The 26321-nt window shown below is 43.4% G+C and overlaps 1 protein-coding gene across 1 annotated transcript in view; it reads left to right on the top strand.

Annotated features, from left to right (window-relative positions):
* The first annotated feature begins 3677 nt into the window (after positions 1-3677).
* LOC118357596 (calpain-15-like) overlaps positions 3678-26321 on the top strand; it is a 93600-nt gene continuing 70956 nt past the window's right edge. The window contains 1 exon segment of the mRNA XM_035734870.2: positions 3678-6292. Coding sequence (XP_035590763.2) covers positions 6111-6292 — 182 coding nt within the window. The 5' untranslated portion in view covers positions 3678-6110.

Below are 26321 nucleotides of genomic sequence, written 5' to 3'. Positions count from 1 at the left end.
AAGATCATGCTGGGTGCGGGGGGGGAGATGGAGAAAGATCATGCTGGGGAGGTGGGGGGGATGGGGGATCATGCTGGGTGCGGTGGGGGGGGAGAAAGATCATGCTGGGTGCGGTGAGGGGGGAGATGGAGAAAGATCATGCTGGGTGCGGTGGGGGGGAGATGGAGAAAGATCATGCTGGGTGCGGTGGGGTGGGGGAGATGGAGAAAGATCATGCTGGGTGCGGGGGGGAGATGGAGAAAGATCATGCTGGTGCGGTGGGGGGAGGCGGGGATGGAGAAAGATCATGCTGGGTGCGGTGGGGGATGGAGAAAGATCATGCTGGGTGCGGTAGGGGGAGGATGGAGAAAGATCATGCTGGGTGGATGGGGGAGGATGGAGAAAGATCATGCTGGGTGCGGTGGGGGAGATGGAGAAAGATCATGCTGGGTGCTGGATAAAGGCTGGGTGCGGTGGGGGGGGGAGGTGGAGAAAGATCATGCTGGGATCATGCTGGGTGCGGAGGGGGGAGATGGAGAAAGATCATGCTGGGCGAGGTGGGGGGGGAGAAAGATCATGCTGGGGGGTGGAGAAAGATCATGCTGGGTGCGGTGAGGGGGAGATGGAGAAAGATCATGCTGGGTGCGGTGGGGTGGGGGAGATGGAGAAAGATCATGCTGGGTGGGGGGAGATGGAGAAAGATCATGCTGAGTGCGGTGGGGGAGGCGGGGATGGAGAAAGATCATGCTGGGTGCGGTGGGGGGATGGAGAAAGATCATGCTGGGTGCGGTAGGGGGAGGATGGAGAAAGATCATGCTGGGTGCGATGGGGGGAGGATGGAGAAAGATCATGCTGGGTGCGGTGGGGGGAGTATGGAGAAAGATCATGCTGGGGATGGGGGGATGGATAAAGATCATGCTGGGGGAGGTGGAGAAAGATCATGCTGGGTGGGGGGATGGAGAAAGATCATGCTGGGTGCGGTGGGGGGAGATGGAGAAAGATCATGCTGGGCGGTGGTGGAGAAAGATGGAGAAAGATCATGCTGGGTGCGGTGGGGTGGGGAGATGGAGAAAGATCATGCTGGGTGGGGGGAGATGGAGAAAGATCATGCTGAGTGCGGGGGAGGCGGGGATGGAGAAAGATCATGCTGGGTGCGGTGGGGGATGGAGAAAGATCATGCTGGGTGCGATGGGGGAGGATGGAGAAAGATCATGCTGGGTGCGGTGGGGGGAGATGGAGAAAGATCATGCTGGGTGCGGTAGGGGGAGGATGGAGAAAGATCATGCTGGGTGCGATGGGGGAGGATGGAGAAAGATCATGCTGGGTGCGGTGGGGGGAGTATGGAGAAAAATGCTGGGTGCAGTGGGGGGATAAAGATCATGCTGGGTGCGGTGGGGTGGGGGAGGTGGAGAAAGATCATGCTGGGTGGGGGAGGTGGAGAAAGATCATGCTGGGTGGGGGAGATGGAGAAAGATCATGCTGGGTGGGGGGAGATGGGAAAAATCATGCTCGGTGGGGGAGATGGAGAAAAATCATGCTCGGTGGGGGGGAGATGGAGAAAAATCATGCTCGGTGGGGGATGGAGAAAAATCAAGAAAAATCATGCGGGGTGTGGGGGGTGATAGAGAAAGATCATGCTGGGTGCGGTGGGGGGAGATGGAGAAAGATCATGCTGGGTGCGGTGGGGGGATGGAGAAAGATCATGCTGGGTGCGGTTGGGGGGGGAGATTTTTTTTCTTCTTTTTCCTAATCAGTAAGCCTGCTCAGCTATGCTGTAGATAAACCGAAGGGTATTCGATTGTTGGCTACATGTCATCTGTTAAGTGTCAAAATGTAATGGTGCAACAGACTTGTAGGCTTACTAATACCAATGCAATGTGTTCTCAGAGTTTATCTTTCTGCCATTGGGGAAGTGTGTTGTGTAAGCTATAGCTTTTGATCGACACAAATGTCAGTATCATGTTTTACATTTTCATACAGTAGGGCTTTTTATTTCACAAGTCGGACCAGTTTGAGTTCTTCTTTCAATACGTGGCAACAGGAAGAGGTCTTCCACAGAGGCCCACACAGACAGAGAGAGATAATTACTGTAAGCATCAGACAATTATGGGCAAGCCGAGTCACCACTCCCTGTTCTATTAAACCAAAAATATAATATTAGGATGAGCAATGTCGGAGTCCAGAGTGTATATATATATATATGTATATATAATATATTTATTTACTTATTTATACCCCAGACTCCAACATTGCTCGTCCAAATATTATATATTGCTTAATTCCATTATTTTACTTTTAGATTACTGAGTATTGCTGTGAATTGATAGATATTGATAGATAAGCATTTCACTACACCCGCAATAACATCTGCTAAATATGTGTATGCGACCAATAAGATTTGATTTGAAACTATGAAGAAGAAAATTATATGTATATGTACAGTGCCAGTCAAAAGTTTGTACACACCTACTCGTTCAAGGGTTTTTATTTATTTGTACTATTTTCTACATTGTAGAATAATAGTGAAGACATCAACACAAATGAAATAACACATATGGAATTATGTAGTAACCAACAAAAAGTGTTGAACAAATCAAAATATTTTAGATTCTTCAAAGTAGCCACCCTTTGCCTTGACAGCCTTGCACACTCTTTGCATTCTCCCAACCAGCTTCATGAGGTAGTCACCTGGAATGCATTTAAATTAACAGGTGTGCCTTGTTAAAAGTTCATTAGTGGAATTTCTTTCCTTCTTAATGCGTTTGAGCCAATCAGTTGTGTTTTTTTTTCTTATACACGATTCCATATGTGTTAATTCATAGTTTGTCTTCACTATTATTGTACAATGTAGAAAATAGTCCAAATGTAGCAAAACCCTTGAATGAGTAGGTGTGTCCAATCTTTGGACTGGTATGTGATGCATAGACTTTATGGAAAGTATGTGGATCTAATATTTAGTATATCTGTAGAATACATAGAATATACAGCAATATTTGAATAACACATAGTATATACATATGACATGAGTAAAACTGTGTGTAAACATTATTCAAGTGACCAGTGATTCCATGTACATAGGGCGGCAGCCTCTTATGTTAAGGGTTGAGTAACCGGGTGGAAGCCGGCTAGTGACAGTGACTAAGTTCAGGGCAGAAGCCAGTTAGTGATGCCTATTTAACAGTCTGACGGCCTTGTGATAGAAGCTGTTTTTCAGTCTTCCTGTCCCAGCTTTGATGCACCTGTACTGACCTCGTCTTCTGGATGATAGCGGAGTGAACATGCCATGGCGGTTGATGTCCTTGATGATCATTTGGCCTTCCTGTGACATCAGGTGCTTTATTTTTTTAGTTTTCCTTTATTTAACTAGGCCAGTCAGTTATGAACAAATAATTATTTACAATGACAGCCTAGGAACAGTGGGTGAACTGCCTTGTTCAGGGGCAGAACTACAGATTTTCACCTTTTCAGCTCGGGATTCGATGTCCTTCAGGGCAGGCAGTGTGCCTGCGGCAGACTGCCAGTCAAGAGTAGCCTAGCTTACTGCAATTTATTTAGAACAATACAAATAGGCTACAGTATTTGTATAGTTTTTATCCGTTTCGATCTCTTGAATGCAGCCCTTCGCGTTCTCTGCCCAACATGCCAATGCGCATGCGCGCTGCTGACTCGCTGTAATCCTCCTTTAGGCAGAGATTGCATCTGCCTCCACTGCATTTATCAGAGAGGGAGAATTAAACCCCATGGGGAAAATATATGCATATAATGTAAAACAGCCCCCGGTGCAAAGACATACTGTGGGCCCAGGATAGAGCATTGCAGTATGGGTAGTCATTTATTTCTGAAGCGACAACGGGGCCGAAACGAGGATGTCTCGTAGAAGTCAACGAGGATCAGCGTCATAAAACACCGGAATTATGAGATGAGCTCACGAGAATGGACCGGGAGGAAGAGAGTGGAATTGGCGTTTAATATCCATTCTGGATGAGACTGTTTAGTTCAAATTTCACGTTTTTAATAGCTTGTTATTTCGGCTCAGTCCCTTCCATCAATACCATTTAGTCAGCTCCTGAGTTAGTCACTGGAAACTGGCAGATTTCTACAGTTGTAGCCTACATGGTTTACTCTGAACTCGCCCGTTTTGCAGCTCTGGCACCGACGGTAATTCGATACATTGTTAAATGTTTCTGCACGCATTTGTAGGCAAAGCTTTTCCACATTGTAGTTCGCGACATTTTAATGAGCAAGAGGCTGTATTGGCATAACCAAAATATGTGTCATTATCAATATTGGCGCGGCTCGTCTGATAGTTAAGAGGCTACCCGTCCCTATGAGCTATTGTAGAGACTTGAGCTTTTTTTATGTCGATAATAAGGGAGATTGAAATAATATAAGTAGTAATCATTTCGCGTGTTGTTGTCTTCTTTGGAATAAAACATGCATGTGTATATAATTAGACTTCACGCCTCCGTTGGACTCCTCACCCGGAATGCACCATCGTAGTTACCCCTGGCATACCGACTCGCTTTGACAGGTTGGCACACGTACAGCCCACTGTACCCACAGATGAACCACCAGACCGGCCGTATCATCAACGGGATCATCAGACTGAAGTGAAGCTCCGAATAGGCTACCCGACATCTCCCGTGTTGTAACAGGGCCGCACCGGCAAAAGGACTGCATACCATTAGGGGAAAGTCTGCTAAGAAGGTTGCACTTGTCGAATATATATTCGAACTTCTCTGGCCGTTGGGATTGGGAGCCGTAGCCTCTTCCAATTTCCATTGTGGCCCGTTCGTGTTGTACATTGCGCTCTATGCGCACACACGTTGTCTTTGGGTTGTGTTCAATTTCGAAGTTCATGTTTGTTTTAGTGTTCAAGTAGCTTGCTATTCGGGACATTGCCTCAATCAGAGTTGTCAGTTGTGAATAGTGCGACTTTTCAGCCACAAAGAAATGGTGGTTCGAGTGTTCTGCTGTAGCAGCTGTAGGCAAGTGTCAACATTTGAAGGATGAGCCTTGGATATTCATTCAGAGCTTCAGTCAGTGTGGCAGCAGTGCCTGCACACAGAATCACTCACATTCTGAGACTGCTTCTCAGATAAACATTACAGTAAAAAAACTATACAAAACGAAATTCGTTTTTTACTTTAGTGTATTCAGATATGTGTTGAGTTAAACGCTTATTTAAAGCCATATTAAAAGTAGGAAAGTATTTGAAAATAGCTAAAAGAAATGTAGGTTGTTATCCATGTCATGGTTTGGTTTGAGTTTGACAAACTCATTCTGGCTCAAGTGCTAAGAAAGAAATGCCCCAGACATCTGCCAGTCACTTCTCAGTTCCTATTCGGTTATGTTTTTTTTATTCCTGTTTTGTCAACCACAACAAAAAACAGTCGAGTGCCTGAACTGTGCCATATTATCTCAGAGATGTTGATTGACGGAGGACTACGTCATCTCTGTGTGTGCCTCTTCCACCGCCTGTGTCCATGCGTGACACAGGGTTCAAGCATGCTGGACCAGGTATGAGACTGCACATGCCACGAAGGAACACTGCAGACAACATGGCCCACGTAGTTAGTTAAGAAGGCTACGACAGAGAGAATTATAGTACCCACTTCAGAGAAGAGAGGAGTATGTGAGTTTATTTTCCCGCAGACTCAGTGCCACATTGGAATCAGTGCTCGGGGCAACCAATTACAGCTTTGATTGAACACTACTTCCTGCTCGCTGTGGGAAATCCACCTCGATCTGGACTTTGAGACTTTGTCGTATTCCACTTTTTTTTTTTTTTATTACTCCTGATATCCTCGTTATTGCCTTTTCCATTCAATATTGTTGGATATTGCCATCTTCAAGCACACTTGGAGTCACTTAACAGGATGAAATCTGTCCCTTTTTTAAAAATAGGGGTTGTTTCAAATCGTGCCAGTTGGACGTTTGGCAGGACTAAGAACACATGAGCAGGGTTTTCATCGGGCCTAGACCACCTTTTTCTCCTATCCCCACCCTTAAACTGTAATCCTGAGACTGAGCCATAAGGCACTGTCACTCCTCTACTCCCTGTCCCACACACTTTGTGGGTTCAAAGGGCGAGAACCCCAGTAGACTGAAAAAGTTGTGTTGCTGTGGTGATGGGGAGTTCTGCCTCCTCTCTCACCGCAGAGACCGAGTCGGACCACGGGTTCCCGAGCACCCCGTACCCGTCGTCGCCTCCTATGGGCTGGCTTAGGAACAGCCACAGTAGCCCGGTGTGGGGCACCACCTTCATTACGCGCCAGCAGCAGCCACCACCACACCCATACAGAGAGCGCAGGTAAGAGCCAACACTTCAGTCCACTGCACCTGAGCGACAGGGCCAGACTGGTCAGGCCTGTTGATGGCCAGCAAGCAGAGAAATGGGCCATGCTCTGCAACACTAGGGGTTGTATTACACAGGGATGGATGTCACTGGGGGCGGTTAGAGCGAGCATAAAGGACAGATGGCTTTGTTGTGCAGATCGCAATATTGTGATGTGTGTTTTATTTGAGTCATATCCTAAGGGTGTTTTGACATTTTTAGTGTGGCAATTCTCAGAGCTCTCAGATCCACTTTAAATCAGACACCTGCCGCTGCCTTAGACACGATTTACATTTATTAATTATTATTGTTTATTACTATTATTTAATGTTCAAGCCTTTTCAATGAAATCGCTTTATATGCACTGACGATGTTATAGTATCATTAAATCTTACACAATATTATTAAATCAAAAGTATCGTTCCAAATTTGATCTTAACATAGTTCCACTTTGATATTTTTGATATCCAATATCATATCCAAAATCCACTTGTGCTGGATTTGTCATCTGACAATCCCACCTCTTAGTACCTCCTACAGCTCTATGCGCCGGATTGGATTGGTGTGACAAGTTGATTGCACCCAGGGCATGACCTAGGCACGAGCGACCCAGGCACAAACTCTCTCGCTGGGTGGATTGGGGAGCTTGTATCATGGCAAATCCTTTGGAGGGCGACCAGACCAGAAGACTTTTGATTCCATGACATCGTCTTCGCTTGAGAACACGCGATACACTGGGCTCTGTTGTTTGATGTCCGTCAATGTGCTGTCCGCTAACAGAAGGCCGAGTCGAGGTGTGAAATGGGTTCGTAGGTCAGTTCTCCGGGAAGGAGAACAGTGGAGCTGCTATCGGCTTCCTCCTCCGGTGTGTTGAGGTTATTGCTGAGTCACTACAGGCATCAAGTCCAGTTGTTAGGTATTGAGTTTCAGAAAGTCTATCAAATATCCCTACAATGGATGCCATTGTTTATTCAGCGTGGGCCCCCTCGATCTCTCATCTCTTGCTACTATTGTCTGTGCTTGTCAATACTTTGCAATTGCCCTTCAGTTAATTAACAGTCAAACGTTAGAATCTCTTGGAGAGGCCTTGTAGGGTTCCGATTGAACTGTGCATGAGGTAGTTTGTGCCTGCTTGGGCTGAAGGAAGTGCCTGTCTTTATTATTAGTAGGCCTATTTTATACGAGTGATGATAGAAAGTGCTGTCAGTATCGGTTTGCATCTTCATACACTGAACTCCTTTATTGTTTTGGGAGACCCTCTTCTGCTGTGTTCATGTGCATCCCCATAGCAACAAGCCTCTGTCTCCATCACCAATCAGACTCCAGCCTCAGTCAGCTGAGCTCATAATACACAAATGCATGAATGCACATCTCACCACAAGTACAACCACTGCTTTTGGTAGCGGCGAGGGTCTGCTTACACACACACACACACACACACACACACACACACACACAACGCAATCACACACAGATCCTCAAATGACACGTCTTTTAGGAGTGATGTGCAATGATGCTTTGAGCGTACTCTCACACACACTCTCACCCCACACACATACACACTTCTGCATGAGTCTAACGAGGTTAGGCAAGCCTAGCTGAGCTGTGACAGAGCATGAAATATAGAAACAACAGACTGCTGTGAGCTCAGCTTACGTTTGGTGATTCATGGTGAGGGTTTACTCCCTTAATATAGCCCTAGTGTCTTGTTGCACCACACGGAACTCTTTCTCCGGCTGTTTATCCCAGCCCCTGAAAACTGGCAATATGTCTTGTCCTTGTGTATTTTTAAAAAAAAATCAGCTTCTCCCAGCAGTGACTCATTGGTCTTGGGAAGGGTCTGTGTAGTGAATCAGTATTTCTTCACATCACAGTTTTAGGCTTGCTCAAGAAAGCAACCAAACATGTAAACTAGCTAGGCCTGTCCTTCATGTCTTAAAGTAATGATGGACTGTTGTTTCTCTTAGCCTTATTTGGTATAAATAAGCAATCTTCTGTATACCACCCCTACCTTGTCACAGCACAACTGATTGTCTCAAACACATTAAGAAGGAAATATATTCCACTAATAAACTTTGAACAAGGCACACCTGGTAATTGAAATGCATTCCAGGTGACTATCTCATGAAGCTGGTTGAGAGAATGCTAAGCGTGTGCTAAGCTGTCATCAAGGCAAAGGATGGCTATTTTGAAGAATCTCAAATATATCAAATATATTTTAATTTGTTTAACACTTTTTTTGGTTACTACATGATTCCATATGTGTTATTCCATAGTTGTGATGTCTTCACTATTATTCTACAATGCAGAACATAATACAAATAAAGAAAAACCCTTGAATAAGTAGGTGTGTCCAAACCTTTGACTGGTACTGTACATCCCGTAGATATTCCTGTTTGTATCTCTAACACAAACAGGTGAGTGTTTTTTTTTAAACCAGTCTCTAACGTAACGTAAACATTTTCCATTGCCTGTAGCCTATATCAGGTGTGAAGAATGTTTTCCCTCTTTTCGTGATGGTTCCAGGAAATGCTAAAGTGTGTTACCTAGGAATAAAGCCTGATGCCAAGCTGATCTTTCAAGGTAGTTTCACATAATCTCAGGGCTAGCCTTTTTTTCCCATTATTTTCCCATGAATTCAACTAGGTGGTTATATGGTGTACTGGTTTTCTGGCCAATTCCCCCGGCCCCTCCTGAAGTTCCTGTCTGTTGGTCCGTGGTTGTTTCCTATTGCAGGCGTCTGTGTTTGTCCAAGCATGATGGATGTGAGCGTTTACCATGGCTCCCTTCCATTGGCTGTTCTCCCTCTAATTGGATTAAAACTGATCCACATGGATTTGGCTAACATGCGTTGTCTGTGTTTGTGTCTTGACTTATTTCAGTGTATCTTCCCAATTAGGTCTATTGCCTGTGTGGTGGGCAGGCCAAATCGGGACACTGGTCTTGAAGTGATCACAATGGATTTAGCACACATGCACAGTTTTGTGATGCATTGTTGTAAGTGGATTGACACACCTGAAGTGTTGGTATGTTTTCATTAACGCCATCTGTATTATGATTTTGGAGTTTCCTCCCTCTTTCCATGGAGATCATAACATACAGTACCAGTCAAAAGTTTTGACACCTACTCATTCAAGGGTTTTTCTTTATTTTTTAAAACTATTTTCTACATTGTAGAATAATAGTGAAGACATCAAAACTATGAAATAACACATATGGAATCATGTAGTAACCAAAAAAAAGTGTTAAACAATTCAAAATGTATTTTTATTTTTATTTTAGATTCTTCAAAGTAGCCACCCTTGCCTTGATAACATCTTTGCACACTCTTGGAATTGTCTTATCCAGCTTTACCTGGAATGCTTTTCCAACAGTCTTGAAGGAGTTCCCACATATGCTGAACACTCATTGTCTGCTTTTCCTTCACTCTGCGGTCCAACTCATCCCAAACCATCTCAATTGGGTTTAGGTCGGGTGATTTGTGGAGGACAGGACATCTGATGCAGCTCAATCACTCTCCTCCTTGGTCAAATAGCCCTGACACAGCCTGGAGGTGTGTTGGGTCATTGTCCTGTTCAAAAACAAATGATAGTCCCACTAAGTGCGCCTTGAATTCTAAATAAATCATAGACCGTGTCACCAGCGAAGCGCCACACAGCCTCCACATGCAGAGATCATCCATTCACCTACTCTGCGTCTCACAAAGACACGGCAGTTGGAACAAGAATGTACAATTTGGACTCCAGACCACGGGACAGATTTCCACCGGTCTAATGTCCATTGCTCGTGTTTCTTGGCCCAAGCAAGTCTCTTTTTCTTATTGGTGTCCTTTTAGTAGTGTTTTTTTTTGCAGCAATTCAACCATGAAGGCCTGATTCACACAGTCTCCTCTGAACAGTTGATGTTAAGATGTGTCTGCATTTATTTGGGCTGCATTTTCTGCGGCTGGTATCTCCAATGAACTTGTTCTCTGCAGCAGAGGTAACTCTGGGTCTTCCTTTCCTGTGGCGGTCCTCATGAGAGCCAGTTTCATCATAGTGCTTGGATTTTACGTCTGCACTTTAAGAAACTTTCAAAGTTCTTGAAATGTTACGTATTGACTGACCTAAATGTCTTAAAGTAATGATGGACTGTTGTTTCTCTTTGCTTATTTGATCTAAAAAGATTTGGCATGGGTCCTCAGATCCTCAAAAGGTTCTACAGCTGCAACATCGAGAGCACTGGTTGCATCACTGCCTGGTACAGCAACTGCTCAGCCTCCGACCGCAAGGCACTACAGAGGGTAGTGTGTACGGCCCAGTAATTCAATGGGGCTAAGCTGCCTGCAATCCAGGACCTCTATACTAGGCGGTGTCAGAGGAAGGCCCTAAAAATGGTCAAATACCCCAGCCACCCAAGTCATAGACTGTTCTCTCTGCTAACGCATGGCAAGAGGTACCGGAGTGCAAAGTTTTGGACAAAAAGGCTTCTCAACAGTTTTTACCCCCAAGTCATGACTCCTGACCGGTAATTAAATTTATGCTACTGCTAGTCTCTGTCTATCATATATGCATAGTCACTTTAACCATATCTACATGTACATCATGTAGATATGGTTAAAGTACCTCAATCAATCAGCCCGACTAACCGATGCCTGTATATAGCCTCACTACTGTTATAGCCTTGCTACTATATATAGCCTCTACTATATATACATTCTCTACTGTATGTAGCCTCTCTACTGTATGTAGCCTCTCTACTGTATGTAGCCTCTCTACTGTATATAGCCTCTACTGTATGTAGCCTCTCTACTGTATGTAGCCTCTCTACTGTATGTAGCCTCTCTACTGTATGTAGCCTCTCTACTGTATGTAGCCTCTCTACTGTATGTAGCCTCTCTACTGTATGTAGCCTCTCTACTGTATGTAGCCTCTCTACTGTATGTAGCCTCTCTACTGTATATAGCCTCACTACTGTATATACACTCTCTACTGTATGTAGCCTCTCTACTGTATGTAGCCTCTCTACTGTATGTAGCCTCACTACTGTATGTAGCCTCTCTACTGTATGTAGCCTCTCTACTGTATGTAGCCTCTCTACTGTATGTAGCCTCTCTACTGTATGTAGCCTCACTACTGTATATACACTCTCTACTGTATGTAGCCTCTCTACTGTATGTAGCCTCTCTACTGTATGTAGCCTCTCTACTGTATGTAGCCTCACTACTGTATGTAGCCTCTCTACTGTATGTAGCCTCTCTACTGTATATAGCCTCACTACTGTATATAGCCTCACTACTGTATATACACTCTCTACTGTATGTAGCCTCTCTACTGTATGTAGCCTCTCTACTGTATGTAGCCTCACTACTGTATGTAGCCTCTCTACTGTATGTAGCCTCTCTACTGTATGTAGCCTCTCTACTGTATGTAGCCTCTCTACTGTATGTAGCCTCACTACTGTATATACACTCTCTACTGTATGTAGCCTCTCTACTGTATGTAGCCTCTCTACTGTATGTAGCCTCTCTACTGTATGTAGCCTCTCTACTGTATGTAGCCTCTCTACTGTATGTAGCCTCTCTACTGTATGTAGCCTCTCTACTGTATGTAGCCTCTCTACTGTATATATCCTCTCTACTGTATGTAGCCTCTCTACTGTATGTAGCCTCTCTACTGTATGTAGCCTCTCTACTGTATGTAGCCTCTCTACTGTATGTAGCCTCTCTACTGTATGTAGCCTCTCTACTGTATGTAGCCTCTCTACTGTATGTAGCCTCTCTACTGTATGTAGCCTCTCTACTGTATGTAGCCTCTCTACTGTATGTAGCCTCTCTACTGTTATTTTTCACTGTCTTTTTAATGTTGTTTTTATTTCTTTACTCACCTATTGTTCACCTAATACCTTTTTTATTTTACTTAGAAATGACACTGTTGGTTAGAGCCTGTAAGTAAGCATTTCACTGTCAGGTCTACACCTTTTGTATTCGGCGCACGTGACAAACTTTGATTTCATCTGTTCTTGCCATAATATGGACGTTTTACTGTATGTCCCGTAGATAAATTACTGTTTGCTTATCCCTGTTTGTGTTAGAGATACAAACTGCCACCACTCTCAGAATATCCTTCTCCAACTCCTCAATTCAACTCAGTCTCCGGTTAATGCGAGATGGAAGGTAATGCAGAGTGGAAACTTTTTATGGGGAAATTATTCTAACGTATCATTTCGATAATTGTTTAATTCAGGCGGGTAATAGCTGTGAATAAATCTCTATTTTGCTACTCCCCATTCTGAAGCACCTTCCTGGTTGAAGGACATGCTGTGTCAGCCCTGCCTGTGAGGCTCGAGTACCCGTCAGATTAGCAGCGCAGCATCACGCGATGCCTGCGCCTCTGCCACCTCTTCTTTCTCCCGAAAGCCAGGGCTTATTGCCACATCCGTCCCTGCATGGTTCTCTGTCTCTGCAACACTTTATCTGCTGAAACCCAGTCGGACAGTTTCCTCTGTTTAAAGATTCAAACGTCTGCAGCTGTCTTCCCCACTGACAGATTCACCCATCAAATATGAGCGCCGGTCATGAAATATTCAGAGGGTACAGCCAGAGGTCAGGCGCTTTTTTTTTTCACACACAATGTTGTGTTTCGAAAAGTCACAGATTCCAGTCCAGCTCGTAATGCCAGACTCTCATCCGGCAAGAAGCTCAGGCCTTGCTACTCTGCAAGTTGCTGTTCTATCTAGTGTTTGCACTATACCAAGTACCCTAGTTTTAGACTCCTAATTATCCTTGCACCTCTGAAGACCAGCCAGTCAGAAGAACCTAGGTGTTTTATCTCTGAACACTCGAGAGTTGGTTTCTACACCGACTGTTGGATAAGGGGAACCACGGGGTGTTAACAACACTCGTGGAGACTAGAGGTCCGGGCTGCCGATGTGTCCAGCCTGAGACGTGCCATGTACAGTGTACTGTATGTGAACCCTTTGGAATTACCCGGATTTCTGCATAAATTGGTCATACAATTTGGTCTGATCTTCATCTAGGTCACGACAATAGACAAACACAGTCTGTTTTAAACTAATAACACACAAACAATTATGTTTTCATGTCTTTGTTGAACACACCGTGTAAACATTCACAGTGTAGGGTGGAAAAAGTTTGTGAACCCTTTGATTTAATAACAGGTTGACCCTCCTTTGGTAGCAATAAACTCAACCAAACGTTTTCTGTAGTTGCAGATCAGACCTGCACAACGGTCAGGAGGAATTTTGGACAATTCCTCTTTACAAAACTGTTTCAGTTCCACAATATTCTAGGATGTCTGGTGTGAACAGCTCTCGAGGTCATGCCACATCATCTCAAACCGGGATGAGGTCAGGACTGACTGGTTCACTCCAGAAGGCGTATTTTCTTCTGTTCAAGCCATTCTGTTGTTGATTTACTTCTGTTTTGGGTCGTTTGCAACCCTTTCCAGCTTTATGCAAGTCAACCATTCTTAATCTTAGGTCTTCTGACATCTCTTTTGTTCGAGGCATGGTTCACATCAGGCAATGCTTCTTGTGAAAAGCAAACTCACATTTTGTGAGTCTTTTTTTTATGGGGCAGGGCAGCTCTAACCAACATCTCCAATCTCGTCTCATTGATTGGACTCCAGGTTAGCTGACTCCTGACTCGAATTAGCTTTTGGAGAAGTCATTAGCCTCGGGGTTGACATACTTTTTCCAACCTACACTGTGAATGTTTAAAATACGTATTCAATACAGACAAATACAATAACTTGTGTTATTAGTATAATCAGACTGTTTGTCTATTGTTGTGACGGATGTAGATCAGATCAAATGTTTGGACTTACCTGATTTCTGCATAAGTTAGTCATAAGGGCTCACATACTTTCTTGCCACTGTAACAATAAAGAGGCTATATGCAGAGGGTACCACTACCAAGTCAATGTGCGGGGGGGGTACAGGTTGTCGAGGTAATTTGTGTGTCTGTGTCTGTGCATAGATACTAAACAGCAAGTAGCAGCAGTGTAAAAAGGGGAGGGCGTCTATGTAAATAGACCAGGTGGCCATTTTAATAATTGTTCAGCAGTCTTATGGCTTGGGGGTAGAAGCTGTTAAGGAGCCTTTTGGACCTAGACTTGGTGCTCCAGTATCCCTTGTCGTGCGGTAACAGTCCTCCTTACTCATACAACTAAAGTCCATGTAACATGATCATGTTCACTACAATGTTTGTGTTAAATTCACTCATCAATGGACAGTTGAACAGCAAGCCAGGTTTCCAGAGGAATTGCCATTGCAACAAGAGCAGACCCAGGCAGGAGATATTTTGGCAGGATGAACATTGTACTTGTGGGTTTATTATTACAGAGTTGTTTGTGTCTCCTCTGTATTACGCCGATAATATATCTTAACAATTTATTAAGTCGGCTACTTTTATTTTTGTTCTATAATTATTATTGTTTTTTACGTTTTTTTCTGAGCTATTTGAAGAGCCATACGTGTTCTTTACGTTGGATAAAAGCAGACACACAGAGCTACAAAGTTGTGTATCATACTTTGCAGTTGAGAAACAACGAAAATCACAAAATCACATTGTAGGATTTTTAATGAATTTATTTGCAAATTATGGTGGAAAATACATATTTGGTCACCTACAAACAAGCAAGATTTCTGTCTCTCACAGACCTGTAACTTCTTTCTTTAAGAGGCTCCTCTGTCCTCCACTCGTTACCTGTATTAATGGCACCTGTTTGAATTTGTTGTCAGTATAAAAGACGCCTGTCCATAACATCAAACAGTCACACTCCAAACTTCACTATGGCCAAGACCAAAGAGCTGTCAAAGGACACCAGAAACAATATTGTAGACCTGCACCAGGCTGGAAAGAATGCATCTGCAATAGGTAAGCAGCTTGGTTTGAAGAAATCAACTGTGGAAGCAATTATTAGGAAATGGAAGACATACAAGACCACTGATAATCTCCCTCGATCTGGGGCTCCACGCAAGATCTCACCCCGTGGGGTCAAAATGATCACATGAACGGTGAGCAAAAATCCCAGAACCACACGGAGGGACCTAATGAATGACCTGCAGAGAGCTGGGACCAAAGTAACAAAGCCTACCATCAGTAACACACTATGCCGCCGGGGACTCAAATCCTGCAGTGCCAGGCGTGTCCCCCTGCTTAACCCAGTACATATCCAGGCCCGTCTGAAGTTTGCTAGAGAGCATGTGGATGATCCAGAAGAAGATTGGGAGAATGTCATATGGTCAGATGATACCAAAATATAACTTGTTGGTAAAAACTCAACTCGTCGTTTTTGGAGGACAAAGAATGCTGAGTTGCATCCAAAGAACACCATACCTACTGTGAAGCATGGGAGTGGAAACATCATGCTTTGCGGCTGTTTTTCTGTAAAGGGACCAGGACGACTGATCCGTATAAAGGATAGAATGAATGGGGCCATGTATCGTGAGATTTTGAGTGAAAACCTCCTTCCATCAGAAAGGGCATTGAAGATGAAACGTGGCTGGGTCTTTCAGCATGACAATGATCCCAAACACACCGCCCGGGCAATGGAGTGGCTTCGTAAGAAGCATTTCAAGGTCCTGGAGTGGCCTAGCCAGTCTCCAGATCTCAACCCCATAGAAAATCTTTGGAGGGAGTTGAAAGTCTGTGTTGCCCAGCAACAGCCACAAAACATCACTGCTTTCGAGGAGATCTGCATGGATGAATGGGCCAAAATACCAGCAACAGTGTGTGAAAACTTTGAAGACTTACAGAAAACGTTTGACCTCTGTCATTGCCAACAAAGGGTATATAACAAAGTATCGAGAAACTTTTGTTATTGACCAAATACTTGCAAATGAATGAATAAAAAAATCCTACAATGTGATTTTTCTGGATTTTATTTTCTCATTTTGTCTGTCATAGTTGAAGTGTACCTATGCTGAAAATTACAGGCCTCATCTTTTTAAGTGGGAGAACTTGCACAATTGGTGGCTGACTAAATACTTTTTTGCCCCACTGTAAATATGTTATAAATATTAGATGACACTTACCCAGACTCCCTTGTATAAATTGATGGGTAATGTGAAAGAAACGCTATAACCCCCAGCCACATCTTGCCGAGTGGATGTGTCTCTACAGAAGGTGTAAACGGTACAGCCAAATGGTTACTTGCATATCAGAAATATTAGAAATAGATACTGTATATTATTTTCTTTATATTGACACTATGTACAATAACAACATCAATAAAGATGTCAGTGATGGATGAGGTTGTTGTGCATACAATCAGGGGTAAAGTGGCTGAGTAGCAGGATAAAAAATATATATATAGTAGCAGCAACGTATGGTGTGTGTGTGTTAGACCCATTCACCAACAATGATGAGACCTACCGGGAGGAGGTGAGGGAGTCAGGAAAATACCCTCTCACTCAATGTCCGCAAAAGAAAAGAGATGATCGTGGAGAAGGTGGAAAGTTTTAAGCTCCTTGATGTACACATCACTGACAAACTGAAATGGTCCACGACACAGACAGTATGGTGAAGAAGCCGCAACAGCGCCTCTTCAACCTCAGGAGGCTGAAAGAAATGTGGCTTGTCACCGAAAACACTTTTACAGGTGCACAATCGAGAGCATCCTGACGGGTTGTATCACCACCTGGTACGGCAACTGCACCGCCCACAACTGCAGGTCTCTCCAGAGGGTAGTGAGGTCTGCACAACGCATCACCGGTGGCAAACTACCTGCCCTCCAGGAGACCTACAGCACCCGATGTCACAGGAAGGCAAAAAAGATAATCAAGGACAACAACCACCTGAGCCACTGTCTGTTAATCCCACTTCCATCCAGAAGGCAAGGTCAGCACCGGTGCATCAAAGCTGGGACAGAGAGATAGAAAAACAGCTTCTATCTCAAGGCCATCAGATTGTTAAACAGCCACCACTAGCACAGAGAGACGGCTGCCTACCTACAGACTTGATATCATTGGCTACTTTAATAAATGGAACACTAGTCACTTTAAGAATGCAACTTTAAGAATGTTTTACATATCTCGCATTACTCATCTCATATGTATATACTGTATTTTATATTATCTATTGCAACTTGCCTATGTCGCTCTGTCACTGCTCATCCATATATTTTATACTTATACATTCTCATCCCATTCCTTTACTAGATTGTGTCTATCAGGTAGTAGTTGTGGAATTGTCAGATTTTACCTGTTAGATACTGCTGCACTGTTGGATCTAGAAGCAAAGCATTTATCTACACTAGCAATGACATCTGCTAACCATGTGTATGACCAATAAATTGTGATTTGATTTGTTAGGGGAGAGCCATTTGAATCAAGGCACTGCAGATAGTGCTGATGTCTGGGAACTCTTTCCCCAGTGATGAACTGGTCTGTCCGAACCACGCATGAACAAGATAATCTATATTTGGAGAGCCTGTTTCTGTCCTGCCCTTGACTTTGGTGCAGGGCATGTGATTTCCATAACCTCTTCGTGGCAAAACTCCCTGATCTTCTGAAAAAGATAAGTTTGTCTAGCTCAAATCAAATTTATTTATTTAGCCCTTCGTACATCAGCTGATATCTCAAAGTGCTGTACAGAAACCCAGCCTAAAACCCCAAACTGCAAGCAATGCAGGTGTAGAAGCACGGTGGCGGAAAAACTCCCTAGAAAGGCCAAAACCTAGGAAGAAACCTAGAGAGGAACCAGGTTATGTGGGGTGGCCAGTCCTCTTCTGGCTGTGCCGGGTGGAGATTATAACAGAACATGGCCAAGATGTTCAAATGTTCATAAATGACTAGCATGGTCCAATAATAATAAGGCAAAACAGTTGAAACTGGAGCAGCAGCACGGCCAGGTGGACTGGGGACAGCAAAGAGTCATCATGTCAGGTAGTCCTGAGGCATGGTCCTAGGGCTCAGGTCCACCGAGAGAGAGAATTAGAGAGAGCACACTTAAATTCACACAGGACACCTAATAGGACAGGAGAAGTACTCCAGATATAACAAACTGACCCTAGCCCGCCGACACAAACTACTGCAGCATAAATACTGGAGGCTGAGACAGGAGGGGTCAGGAGACACTGTGGCCCCATCCGAGGACACCCCCGGACAGGGCCAAACAGGAAGGATATAACCCCACCCACTTTGCCAAAGCACAGCCCCACACCACTAGAGGGATATCTTCAACCACCAACTTACCATCCTGAGACAAGGCTGAGTATAGCCCACAAAGATCTCCGCCACGGCACAACCCAAGGGGGGGTGCCAACCCAGACATAATGATCACATCAGTGACTCAACCCACTCAGGTGACGCACCCCTCCCAGGGACGGTATGAGCTGTGTCCAGTCCAGGTGGTGTTTGTCCAGGCAGACCATCTATGGGAGGAAGGATGTCAGCGTTGCGCAGCAGCTGAAACCTGGTCCCGACTGAGTCCCAACGCTCCTTAGCGACAACAACACCAGGCTCCAGAGCATCGAAGCTGTAAAACAGGAAATAATATTTTTTTTAAATTTGAAAAAATGTGAGATCAATAAAATGAAGTTCTAATAATGTTGGAGTTCAATTAAATAATCAAAATGTGTTTATGTGTTAGGCACATGAGTTCACATGTTTGAGAAGGCATTTTTGCCAAAAAAACACATTTAGATTTTTTCAAAAAAAGTTTGTTGAAACGGCTCTCCTGTGAAGTAGTGACCCGCGACATATGCCTAATTTCCTGAGACGTGTCCCGTATTTCAGCCACAGACATGGCTGACAGCAAAACACACATTCTGGAAGAATATTGGTGTGCTGGATGAATACTGGAACACTAAGAAATATTAAGCTTAGCATGCATACCTCACCGGCCACATTTGTCAACGAGTCTTTTTAGCTTGTTCTTTAATCAATGACACCTTTTTGTGTTTAATGTTCTTTGATAACATTTGATCTATTTTATTGCCGTGCTTGTTTTTTCCTTTTATTGTTTTAAGTGTTTTGCTATTTTAAATGCATTGAATTGAGGTTTGATTGAGGTTTGATTTGATATTGGATCTTTAAATGATGATTGAATGAATATAGACTCCATTAACTTTGTAGTTTATCATTCTTATTAAAACTTCTTAGGGATCAAATCCCGTTAACGGGATCGATTTGACAACATCCGGTGAAATGGCAGAGCGCCAAATTCAAAATCAATTATTACAAATATTTAACTTTCATACATTCACAAGTGCAATACACCAAATTAAAGCTGAACTTCTTGTTCATCCAGCCGCCGTGTCAGATTTCAAAAAGGCTTTACGGCGAAAGCAAACCATGCTATTATCTGGGGATAGCACCCCATCAAACAACCACAGACAATCATATTTCATCCTGCCAGGCGCGACACAAAAGTCAGAAATAACGATTTAATTCATGCCTTACCTTTGAATAACTTGTTCTGTTGGCACTCCAATATGGCCCATAAACATCGCAAATGGTCATTTTGTTCGATTAATTCCGTCGTTATATCTCCAAAATGTCCACTTATTTGGCTCGTTTGATTAAAGAAAACACCGGTTCCAACTCGCGCAACATGACAACAAAATATCTTATAAATTACCTGTAATCTTGATCCAAATATTTCTAACAACTTTCTTAATACAACTTTAGGTATTTTTTTACGTAAATAATCAATCAAATTTATGACTGGATAAACTGTGTTCAATACCGGAGGAAAACAAAGAATCAAAACATTAGAGAGCCCTAGGCTGGACCCTCGTTCTGGACAGCCGTACTTCTTCATTTCTCTAAAGAAAAACATCAACCAATTTCTACAGACTGTTGACATCTAGTGGAAGCTATAGGAACTGCAAGCATATTTCTATTAAAACGGCCTTACCATAACAGATTGACCTAAAAAAAAAAATCCCTGGATGGAATGTGCTTGGGGTTTCGCCTGCCAAATCAGTTCTGTTATACTCAGACATTATTCAAACAGTTTTAGAAACTTTAGAGTTTTTTCTATTCAAATCTACCATCCGGATGTGAAAATAGCACCCCCAAGCCTAGAGAAGCTTTAAGACATTTTTTGAATGTATGAACTAGATTATAGGTCTACTAAATAGATGTTTGGAGTAGGTTGCCTGCTGAGCCGAACTGAGTGTGATATGGGGATAATAGACACGGTCTTAGGGGATATTATTATGTGTAAAGATTCATGGCCTTCCAGAGCTGACTGGTCAAGCTGTTTTTATTCAGACTTCTCAATAGTAAGCTTCTACTTCTTGTCATTAAAGATATTCTGACTTTCATGTACAGGCGCGGAAACAGGCCATTTTACGAAGTGCTGGATTATTTATTAATCTGCATATTGGGCAAGAGCTGATGAGTTTTGCCTGTTTAATATCACCAGAGGTCATGGGTTACGTTCCACTGAAATAAATCCAGCTTTGTGCTCCTAGACAAAGAAAACAAACAGATCTAGGCCTTGATATGCTATTCATTCTCTCATATGACCTGGTGTTCACACACAGCCCTATTTGTTTTGACACTTACCACATTGCCCTCTTTAGAAGAAATGACATTATTATGAAGTGCAGGATACTTCTGTCTTCAGTTACCACACAGTCAGTCGTGTGGTTTTGAGTGTTTTCACGTCTAAGATGTAGAAAAAAAAACTCTGTTGTGAATGTCTTCACTTCTTTTACTCTTAATTAAAGCTTTAGTCTTTATCACTTAGTCAAATTGTCACAAAATCTTAGGTGTCTTATCCCGAAAACTGTGTTTCTTTTCATTCCTCGAACATATCACCAAAGTGTCTCTTACTACTGACCAACGTCTCAATGTCACCAAGCCCTCTGTTATCATGTAACCAAAGTTCAGTGTGCCACACCTGAGGTTTTGTCTACTATCACTGAAGTACGCATTGTCTGAAGCTTCATTCCTCTGATCATACTGTAGTAGAGCGATGTCTGCCATCACTGGTGTTAGCTGTAGAATCAGATGAGTAAAGTAGAGTAAATGTACTTTTATGTCCCCATCTTTCTTTTACTATGCTCTTAGTCAAATTGCCTCACTCATCATCTCTTCTCTGATAGACAGGGAGTGGAAGGGAGGGAATGAGGAACGCTGTAAAAATGTATACAGTACCAGTTTGGACACACCTACTTGGCATTCTCTCAACCAGCTTCATGAGGAATTAGTCTTGAAGGAGTTCCCACATACAGTGGGGAGAACAAGTATTTGATACACTGCCTATTTTGCAGGTTTCCCTACTTACAAAGCATGTAGAGGTCTGTAATTTTTATCATAGGTACACTTCAACTGTGAGAGACGGAATCTAAAACAAAAATCCAGAAAATCATATTGTATGATTTTTAAGTAATTAATTTGAATTGTATTGCATGACATAAGTATTTGATACATCAGAAAAGCAGAATTTTTATATTTGGTACAGAAACCTTTGTTTGCAATTACAGAGATCATACGTTTCCTGTAGTTCTTGACCAGGTTTGCACACACTGCAGCAGGGATTTTGGCCCACTCCTCCATACAGACCTTCTCCAGATCCTTCAGGTTTAGGGGCTGTTGCTGGGCAAAATGGACTTTCAGCTCCCTCCAAAGATGTTCTATTGGGTTCAGGTCTGGAGAAGGCTAGGCCACTCCAGGACCTTGAGATGCTTCTTACGGAACCACTCCTTAGTTGCCCTGGCTGTGTGTTTTTGGGTCATTGTCATGCTGGAAGACCCAGCCACGACCCATCTTCAATGCTCTTACTGAGGGAAGGAGGTTGTTGGCCAAGATCTTGCGATACATGGCCTCATCCGTCCTCCCTCAATAAGGTGCAGTCGTTCTGTCCCCTTTGCAGAAAAGCATCCCCAAAACATGATGTTTCCACCTCCATGCTTCACGGTTGGGATGGTGCTTTTGGTGTTGTACTCATCCTCCTTCTTCCTCCAAACACGGCGAGTGGAGTTTAGACATGAAAGCTCTATTTTTGTTTCATCAGACCACATGACCTTCTCCCATTCCTCCTCTGGATCATCCAGATTATCATTGGCAAACTTCAGACGGGCCTGGACATGCGCTGGCTTGAGCAGGGGGACCTTGCGTGAGCTGCAGGATTTTAATCCATGACGGCGTAGTGTGTTACTAATGGTTTTCTTTGAGACTGTGGTCCCAGCTCTCTTCAGGTCATTGACCAGGTCCTAACGTGTAGTTCTGGGCTGATCCCTCACCTTCCTCATGATCATTGATGCCCCACGAGGTGAGATATTGCATGGAGCCCCAGACCGAGGGTGATTGACCCATCATCTTGAACTTCTTCCATTTTCTAATAATTGCGCCAACAGTTGTTGCCTTCTCACCAAGCTGCTTGCCTATTGTCCTGTAGCCCATTGGCAGTGCATCAAATACTTGTTCTCCCCACTGTATGCTGAGCAATTGTTGGCTGCTTTTTCTTCATTCTGCCGTCCAACTCATCTCAAACCATCTCAATTGGGTTGAGGTCAGGTGATTGTGGAGAACAGGTCATCTGATGCAACACCACAACCTCAAACTTTCACACTCCAAACTCCACTATGGCCAAGACCAAAGAGCTGTCAAAGGACACAAGAAACAAAATTGTGGTGCTGCACCTGGCTGGGAAGACTGAATCTGCAATAGGTAAACAGCTTGGTTTGAAGAAATCAACTGTGGGAGCAATTATTAGGAAATGGAAGACATACAAGACCACTGATAATCTCCCTCGATCTGGGGCTCTACGCAAGATCTCACCCCGTGGGGTCAAAATGATCACATGAACGGTGAGCAAAAATCCCAGAACCACACGGGGGGACCTAGTGAATGACCTGCAGAGAGCTGGGACCAAAGTAACAAAGCCTACCATCAGTAACACACTACGCCGCCAGGGACTCAAATCCTGCAGTGCCAGACGTGTCCCCCTACTTAAGCCAGTACATGTCCAGGCCCGTCTGAAGTTTGCTAGAGATCATTTGGATGATCCAGAAGAAGATTGGGAGAATGTCATATGGTCAGATGATACCAAAATATAACTTTTTGGTAAAAACTCAACTCGTCGTGTTTGGAGGACAAAGAATGCTGAGTTGCATCCAAAGAACACCATACCTACTGTGTGATGCATGGGGGTGGAAACATCATGCTTTGGGGCTATTTTTCGGCAAAGGGACCAGGACGACTGATCCGTGTAAAGGAAAGAATGAATAGGCCATGTATTGTGAGATTTTGAGTGAAAACCTCCTTCCATTACACGGACCTGCCATTAATTAGGGGCGATTTCAAGTTTTCCTACCGATTTAAAAAAATATATATATATTTATTGTATTTGTTATATTTTTACCCCTTTTATTTTACCTGTATTTAACTAGGCAAGTCAGTTAAGAACACATTCTTATTTTCAATGACGGCTTAGGAACGGTGGGTTAACTGCCTCGTTCAGGGGCAGAAAGACAGATTTTCACCTTGTCAGCTCGGGGGATCCAATCTTGCAACCTTACAGGTAACTAGTCCAACGCAATAACGACCTGCCTCTCTCGTTGCACTCCACAAGGAGACTGCCTGTTATTCAAATGCAGTAAGCCAAGGTAAGTTGCTAGCTAGCATTAAACTTATCTTAGAAAAAACAATCAATCATAAGTTAATTACACATGGTTGATGATATTACTAGATATGATCTAGCATGTCCTGTGTTGCATATAATCTGACTGAGCATACAAGTATCTAAGTATCTGACTGAGCGGTGGTAGGCAGAAACAGGCACGTAAACATTCATTCAAACAGCACTTTTGTGCGTTTTGCCAGCAGCTCTTCGTCAAGCATTGCGCCGTTTATGACTTCAAGCCTGTCAGCTCCCGAGATGAGGCTGGTGTGACCGAAGTGAAATGGCTAGCTAGTTAGCGCGCGCTAAAAGCGTTTCAAACGTCACTCGCTCTGAGCCTTGGGGTGGTTGTTTCCCTTGCTCTGCATGGGTAACGCTGCTTCGATGTGGTGGCTGTTGTCGTTGTGTTGCTGGTTCGAGCCCAGGGAGGCGCGAGGGGAGGGACGGAAGCTATACTGTTACACTGGCAATACTAAAGTGCCTATAAGAACATCTAATACTCAAAGGATAATGAAATACAAATGTTATAGAGGGAAATAGTCCTATAATAACTTCAACCTAAAACTTCTTACCTGGGAATATTGAAGACTCATGTTAAAAGGAACCACCAGCTTTCATGTGTTCTCATGTTCTGAGCAAGGAACTGAAACGTTAGCTTTCTTACATAGAACATATTGCACATTTACGTTTTTCTCCAACACTTTGTTTTTGCATTATTTAAACCAAATTGAACATGTTTCATTATCTACTTGAGGCTAAATTGATATTTTTGATGTATTATATTAAGTTCAAATAAGTGTTCATTAAAAATACATTATATTTTGGTGACTCTTTTTTTGCGATGTGAATATTGGGTTGCGACTGGGAGGACCTGGTTCAATTTGGGTAAAACCAGTTGAGAACCGCTGCATTAGATGTGAGGTGTGAAAGAAACCACTGCCATGTCTTCAAGTTCATCTTCTCAGGGAAGCTACACTCTTAACACCCAGATAACCTGCGCGTAACTGGCAGATTGTAGCCAATCAGTTCCCTGTGAGTGTGACCTTAGTGTCTCCTCCTGAGGAGGCTACGCTAAGCAAAGCTAACTCGGGCTAATTACCTACTGAAGCGCCAGTCTTATCTGGGCACAGCTCACCATTACTGAGCCTCCCCTGTCCAACGTAGCCCCAGTGGGCACCAGAAAAAGGCCCGTGTCATTTCAGAAATATATTGTGCCCACCAATGCTAAAGTGCCATACTAAAGTAGTATCTAGCATGCTGATAGACTGAAGGAATAGAAACCGAAGTCATGCCTGCTGTCTTCAGAGATGATGTAGCCTAGTATGCCTCTATTTGTTCTAGATGTCTACCTCCTAGGCATTGTAATAAACCTCTTATTTTGCCTCTACGTCGTTGTCCCACCTCATCCCTGATTCTACATTTCACAAAAAAAATCCCCAACACCAGGATCCTTGATGTCAGCCCCCGGGGCTGTATGGATTACCTGCATTATTACTAACAGCTCGGCCCCCAGGGGAGTGAGGCTGGAAACAACACACCACCCCATTCCACCCAATGATTGGGCCAGGTAGAATTGTAGCCAGCCACAGGGGAACCTAGGAGGAAACTATTTTAGCAGTGCAATGGTCACACAATCTTTTCTCTACTGAGTTAAAAAATAAATAAAAATGGAACCCCTCCCTACTCCTCTTTGGAGGACAAATATCTTTTGTTTTTTATACAGCTTTTTTGCTACATATACATTGTACATATACATTTTACATACATGGGACTTTTATACAATTGAAGTTGGAAGTTTACAAACTTAACTTGTTTTTCAACCACTCCACAAGTGTCTTGTTAACAAACTATAGTTTTGGCATGTCGGTTAGGACATCTACTTTGTGCATGACACAAGCAATTTTTCCATCAAATGATTACAGATGGATTATTTCACTTATAATTCACTGTATCACAATTCCATTGGGTCAGAAGTGTACATACACTAAGTTGACTGTGCCTTTAAACAGCTTAGAAAATTCCATTAATTTGTCATGGCTTTAGAAGCTTCTGATAGGCTAATTGACATCATTTGAGTCAATTGGAGGAGTACCTGTGGATGTATTTCAAGGCCTACCTTCAAACTCAGTGCCTCTTTGCTTGACATCATGGGAAAATCAAAAGAAATCAGCCAAGACCTCAAAAAAAACTGTAGACCTCCACAAGTCTGGTTCATCCTTAGGAGCAAATTCCAAACACCTGAAGATTCCACGTTCATCTGTACAAACAACAATACGCAAGTATAAACACCATGGGACCCCGCAGCCGGCATACCGCTCAGGAAGGAGATGTGCTCTGTCTCCTAGAGATTAACGTACTTTGGTGTGTGACGTGCAAATCAATACCAGAACAACAGCAAAGGACATTATGAGGATGCTGGAGGAA

This window comes from Oncorhynchus keta, chromosome 24 (assembly GCF_023373465.1).
Source record: "Oncorhynchus keta strain PuntledgeMale-10-30-2019 chromosome 24, Oket_V2, whole genome shotgun sequence".
NCBI lineage: Eukaryota > Metazoa > Chordata > Actinopteri > Salmoniformes > Salmonidae > Oncorhynchus > Oncorhynchus keta.
This window is presented reverse-complemented; position numbering and strand designations above follow the sequence as displayed.